General features: G+C 56.2%; 1 protein-coding gene across 1 annotated transcript; it reads left to right on the forward strand.

Moving 5' to 3' along the window:
• The first annotated feature begins 442 nt into the window (after window positions 1-442).
• ARR3 (arrestin 3) lies at window positions 443-6099 on the forward strand. The gene is made up of 14 exons (XM_029959169.1): window positions 443-496; window positions 805-865; window positions 1226-1270; window positions 1572-1771; window positions 1882-1941; window positions 2173-2240; window positions 2516-2651; window positions 2737-2821; window positions 2947-3019; window positions 3521-3658; window positions 4108-4191; window positions 4472-4495; window positions 4573-4629; window positions 5994-6099. The coding sequence occupies exons 1-14, from the start codon at window positions 443-445 to the stop codon at window positions 6097-6099; spliced, it is 1191 nt and encodes a 396-aa protein (XP_029815029.1).
• The last annotated feature ends 19 nt before the right edge of the window (window positions 6100-6118 follow it).

The raw sequence follows: 6118 nt of genomic DNA on the forward strand, positions 1-6118 counted from the left end.
AAAGTAAGTGTCTTTATTTATTTATTTATTTATAATTGGGATGGAGCAGGGCCCTGCAGGGCAGCAGCAGAGGGAGAAAGAGTCCCCCCCACTCTCCCCACCCGCTGCTCCCATGGGCTGGAATGTGAAATCACAGCAGGGGCTGTCATGGAGCCAGGAAAGCCCCTTCTCTTTTTAATTCCTGTTGGGTCTTCTCACTTACCCTTAAGACACAGCAAATCGACCCCCTCCTCCATGGTCACCCTGAGCTCAGGAGCACAACATCCCCTGGGTGGGGGTTTGGCTCTGAATTCACAGGACACCAAATTCCTGGGGGACAGGACACCCCAAGCAGGCTCTGGGGTAGCTCTTGGTGGTGCAGCACATTTGCAGGGAAACCCCCATCTCCCTGCCCTGGGAGTGGGCTGTGCTCCACCCAGCCTTGTCCAGGGCATTCCCAAATATGTGTCTCTGTTTTCTCCACAGGGTGTTCAAGAAGACCAGCCCCAACACCAAGGTGAGTCCATGGCCTGTCCCCAGGCGTGGTCAGCCCAGGGACAGCCTGTCCTGGGATTCTCCAGGGAGAATCTGCCCCTAGGAACCAGGCTGGGTCTCCCTTCCCTTTGAGATCAGACTGATTCCTACTGGACCTGCCATGATGCCACTGCAGGATGCATTTTTCAAAATAGAAATTAAAAAATGCCCTGATGTGACCCCTTAACTGCAATGTCTGGTCCAACACGGTATTGAGCCCCACAACACAACCCAGGGCTACAAAATTTGGGACCATGGCAAATACTAACCTGCTTCCTCCTTTCCCTCCAGCTTTCCATCTACCTGGGGAAGAGAGACTTTGTGGATAACGTGGACTCAGTGGAATCTGTAGGTGAGTAGGTCTGTGCCCAGCACACAGGTGGAAGCACAGGCAGGGAGAGGCCAGGAACACTGGCATCCGTGCAGATGTCTGCTTACCTCTGCTTTCCACTGGAGCAGAAGGAGCAAACATCCTGTTTTCCTGCAAATACCTTTAAGAAAAATGGTGGGGAAAGGGACAAAGTCCCTTTGTGAAACAACCCAGCCGTGCTGCTGGGAGAGATGCTGGAGGAGGCATCACCATCCCCTGACCAGCAGCTCCCCTTGGTCACCTTTCAGCTGAAAAGTGGATTATTTGAGTTTAAAAAGCTGTGTTTTAGGAAGAATCTTCCCGTGTGGGTGAGCTCACTGTTCCTTCTCTGCTTGTTTGCAGATGGTGTCTGCCTGATCGACCCAGAGTACCTGAAGGACAGGAAAGGTATTGATACAGAAACCACAGGGAAAGAGGGGAGGGGTGGAAACCTGTTCAAAGCTCACCAGTGACCTGGGGCTGTGCTCAGGTTAGAGCTGCAGTGTGTTTACAGCTCGTTGGACAGCAGGGCCCCAGCAGCACAGAGACAGGAGGAACCCTGTTGGTTTTATATTTAGTGCCCGAGGCCCAGCTCCTGCTAACAGTCAGGTTTCTGCTGAAGGGTTATTAACATAGGTTTTCTTTCTTTCCTACCTACCCCTTCCCCGCCATGCCTCCCCTCCATCCCACCCTTCCCTGCCCCTCTCAGTGTACGTGACCCTGACCTGCGCCTTCCGCTACGGCCGCGATGACCTGGACGTGATTGGGTTGACCTTCAGGAAGGACATCTGGGTCCAGACCGTCCAGATCTTCCCACCCGTGCCGGACCAGGCCCCCAAAACCCTCACACCCATGCAGGACAAGCTGCTGAAGAAGCTCGGGGAGAATGCCTACCCCTTCACCTTCGAGGTAGGGGCTGCTCAGCTCTTCCTGGCCATGCTCCCCCATGGAGTGCACTGGGATTTATCTCTGGGCATGCTCTTTATTTCCTTTCTTCTCTCTTTCCCTGTTCTGCCCAGATTGCCACCAACCTGCCCTGCTCCATCAGCCTCCAGCCTGGGCCAGATGATGAGGGAAAGGTGAGCTGCTGTCCCCAACCCGTGTCCCCCGGACCTCTCCTCCCTGGCAGGGAGTTAAATTGTGAGGTGCTAAAAATGAGAGCTGTTTCTCTTTCATGGGGACATGGCCCATGGGGTGAGGGGTGGGGAGGAAGGATGGCTGGAGTCAGCACCAGGATCTCCAGGGGAAGGAACCTAAACCTCAGGTAGCTCCAAGCCCCTCCTGCTCAGTGACCACACGTGTTCCCCCAGGCCTGCGGTGTGGACTTCGAGGTGAAGGGATTTTGTGCTGAAAATCTGGAGGAGAAAATTCACAAAAGGTATTTTCAAGGGATGCCTTTTCTGCCCCACGGCCCTAAAACTGAACCACGGGTTCTTTTCGGGGTGACCAGCGTCGAGGCCAAGCCAAGGGCCTGCTGTCAGCTTGTGCCATGTTTGGGTGGGGTATTCTGCCCGAAATAGGGGCAATGGCCTAAGAGCAGGTGGCAATGTGCCCCCTTTGGCTGGAGACACTGTGACTGTCACTGTGACCCCTGGAAGGTGGTGTGGACGTGCCCCCGGTGGGACACTGGGGGTGAGCCCTGCCATCCCGCAGGAACTCCGCGCGCCTCATCATCCGCAAGGTGCAGTTCGCCCCCACACAGACGGGGCCGTCCCCGAAGGCGGAGACCACCCGGCAGTTCATGATGTCAGACAAGCCTCTGCACCTCGAGGCTTCCCTGGATAAGGAGGTCGGTAGGGAGCTGTCCCCTGCTTCGTGCCACCCCGGGAATGGGGAGCAGGGTAACCATGTAACCAAACCTCTTCCCTCCGCAGATCTACTACCATGGAGAGCCCATCAATGTGACCGTCAACATCAACAACACCACCAACAAGATGGTGAAGAAAATTAAGATCTCAGGTGAGAGGGGGCACAGGGGGAACATCCTGGCACCCACCACATCCCAGTCTCCCTGTGAGAGAGGGGAACGGTGTGTCTGTGCCTCTGCCACGCCACCAACATGGCTCTCTCTTGTGTCCCCTCAGTGGATCAGATCACAGATGTGGTCCTCTATTCCCTGGATAAATACACAAAGACTGTGTGCACCGAGGAGATAAAGTAAGGAAAAAGGGGCTGGAGGTGATGTGGCACCTCAGCCAGAGGGAGGAAGAGAAAGAAGGAGGAGGATGGGAGAGGGATGGGGAGAAGGGGTGTGGGAGACAGTTTTACACCAAGCAGAAAAATATCAGGGTTAGAAGAGCAGGTGCAGAGGAAGCAGAGGAGAGGGAAGGCCGTGGCCCCTGTGGCCCCAGCACAAGGTGGTGGTGGCCAGGAAGGTCCCTGGGGAAGGTGCACAGCTGCCCCCTGGCTTCTTCCTCTCCTCAGTTTGCATCTCTGAGGGCAGCCACAGCCTCTTCACCCCTGAGAAAGAGGAGGGATGGAGCAAAGGCTGGGGGGAGAAAAAAAGAAGTGGTTGTGAGGGGGAATGAAAGGAGGAAACAGGCCCTGGCAGCTGTGTGGGGAGGGCAGGGGGGCTGGCTCTGCACAGGTGACTGGGGTGATGCTGAGCACCCACCAGGCTGGTGCTGGCTCTGAGCCCTCCTCTCCCACTCCTTCCAGTGAGACTGTGGCAGCCAACTCCACCTTCTCCAAAACGTACTCCGTGACCCCCCTGCTCTCGGCCAACCGCCAGAAGCGAGGCCTCGCTCTCGATGGGAAGCTCAAGCACGAGGACACCAACTTGGCCTCCACCACCATGTGAGAGCTGGGTGGGATCCCCCTGCTCCCCACTCCTACAGCTTCCCACTGCTCAGGGTGCTCTGGGCTCCCCCACACCTTCTGTGCCTGAGCCCACCCCGCCCAGCTGGAAAACTTAGGGATTTTGTGACACAGACCCACCTCTCCATCCTGTAGGAGAGATGCAGCCTCCCAGTCCCAACACTGTCCAAAGCTGCTGGATCTCTCTGCAGAGCTGGATCTTGTCTTGGAAGTAAATCCCAGCTCAGGCAGTTCAAGAAGCTTCCAGAAACTGCACTGTGGCTTCAGCCAAGTGCTCTGCCCTCCCCTTTTTTTTCCTGTTGTCCTCTCCTGCTAAATCCCACACATAGAGGGGGCATGGATACAGCCCTGAGAGCTGCTGTGGGGGGTGTGGATGGGACCTGTGGGCAGCACTGCCCCCTCACTGCTCCTCTCTGCCTTCCTCCTAGCCTGAGACCCGGCATGGACAAGGAGGTGCTGGGCATCCTGGTGTCCTACAAAGTGAAGGTCAACCTGATGGTGTCCCGAGGAGGGTAAGGCTCTGTGGGCACAGGGATCAGGGACTGCCCCCTTGGGCTGTGCTGGGGGATCTTGCGCCTCCAGGGAGATGGAGAGGGGACTCAGACCATGGGCTCCCTTGCCCCTGCCCTGCTCCCCTGGTCTGTGGGGCAGTGGGCTGCTCTCTGACTCCCACCCCTCTGGCCCCATCACCCCTACTGTCAATCACCTTCTGCCCTATTATAAAACAAAGTCTAAAACACCTCCCCTCCTCTGCCTTGGCTGATTTCTGTGCCTTCTCTCCTGCTGCCACAGGATCCTGGGGGATCTCACTTCCAGGTAAGGGGAGCTGCCTGTGGGGCCGGGCACGGTGTGGTTCTGGGGGGGATCATTGACAGAGGTGCTTTTCCTTCCAGCGATGTTGGTGTCGAGATGCCCGTCATCCTCATGCACCCCAAGCCTGATGAGTGTAAGTAGAGTGTGGGATGCTGCCAAAACATGGGGAGGAAGGAGCAGCTCTGGTTCAGAGTGGAACCAGTGAAAGCAACCCTGATACAGCCTGTGCAAAGGGCCCTGCTCTGCCCCGGCTGGGGGGGGCACAGCTGGGCTGCACCCACCCTGTGTCCTGGAGCAGGGTGGGAGCAGTTCTCCCGTGGGATGGGCACAGCTGTCCGGCTGGGCTGCACCCACCCTCTTTCACGGAGTGGTGTGGGAGCAGTCCTCCCCAAAGCACCCTTCCCAGCGTCCCTCTTTCCACAAAAACACCCAGGCATTAAGGGGAGCTGTTAGCTGGTCTGTCTTTTCTGTACTAACCTGCACGTCTCTCTCTCTCCCCATCCCTTTCTCCCCATGCTGTGCTTATCACTGGACTACAGCTAAGATAAGGTAAAGAGATGTTCCCTCTAACACATCAACCACACAGATCTGCCCCTGTCAGAAGCAGCTGGCAATGCTCTTCCAGCCACAAGTGCCACCGCTGGACACAGTGTCCCCATGGCCTTGATCCCCACACTGAGGTCCCTCAACTGCTGGAAGTCACATCCCTGTGCCCCTAAATGCTCCCCAGCACCAGAGACCTCTTGTCCTCCCACCACATCATCTTACTCCAGCTGAAGCCACAGCTGGGGCTGCTTCCCTCTGGGAAGCCACAGCATGTCAAACCCATTCCTGGCAGCCACAGCCCTGGCTTGTAAAACCCCAAAGGTTTTGTGTCTGGTTCCACCCTGCAATGGGACATGAGCACTGGGATTTGGGGCCTGGAAACCCAGGCTCCAACTGCAGGCTGTCACACCAACCTCTTTCACACTGTCCCTTTCCCAGCTCAGCAAGGACATTTAAACTTCCAGTGGAGCAAATCTCTTGGCCTATCCCCATCATGGCTTCCTGTAGGATTTGCCAAGTCATTTCACATTCCCAAGCTTTTGGAATCACTTTTGCTGACTCTTTTTTTCTGTTTTCCTCCCCCACTTTTCACTTTGTGGCTCTCCCTCGCTGTCACCAGCCATTTGCCTTTCTCAAAGAAGTAGCTCAGCTCTTTGTCGCCACTTTCATTTATTTTCCTTCCCTTTTTTTTCCCTTGACAATGCAAAATGTTGCCTTGAAAAACACCAGAAGTTGCAGGCCCAGCTCCTCGGGCCACACAGGCTCACAGTGGAGCCAGTGATGGGGCCTGGGTTTGTGTGCTGGGCTCAGGCTCACAGTGACCTGAGTGTTCCTTGTGGGGTGATGAGGCCAGGGTGACCATCGTGTTGTCCCCAGTAGGAGCAGGGTCTGGGGCCTAGCAGAGATTTCCCCTCCTCACTCTGGTGCATTCTGTGTTCTCACCGTGCTCTGCTCTGCCTTCCAGTGAGGAGGACATTGTCATCGAGGAATTTGCTCGCCAGAAGCTCAAGGGAGAGAAGGACGATGAAGATGAGAAGGAGGAAGCCGAGAAGGAGGGTTAAGCTGCTGGTCCCACACGGC

Source organism: Manacus vitellinus, unplaced genomic scaffold (assembly GCF_001715985.3).
Source record: "Manacus vitellinus isolate BGI_N305 unplaced genomic scaffold, ASM171598v3 scaffold_19_pilon, whole genome shotgun sequence".
Classification (NCBI taxonomy): domain Eukaryota; kingdom Metazoa; phylum Chordata; class Aves; order Passeriformes; family Pipridae; genus Manacus; species Manacus vitellinus.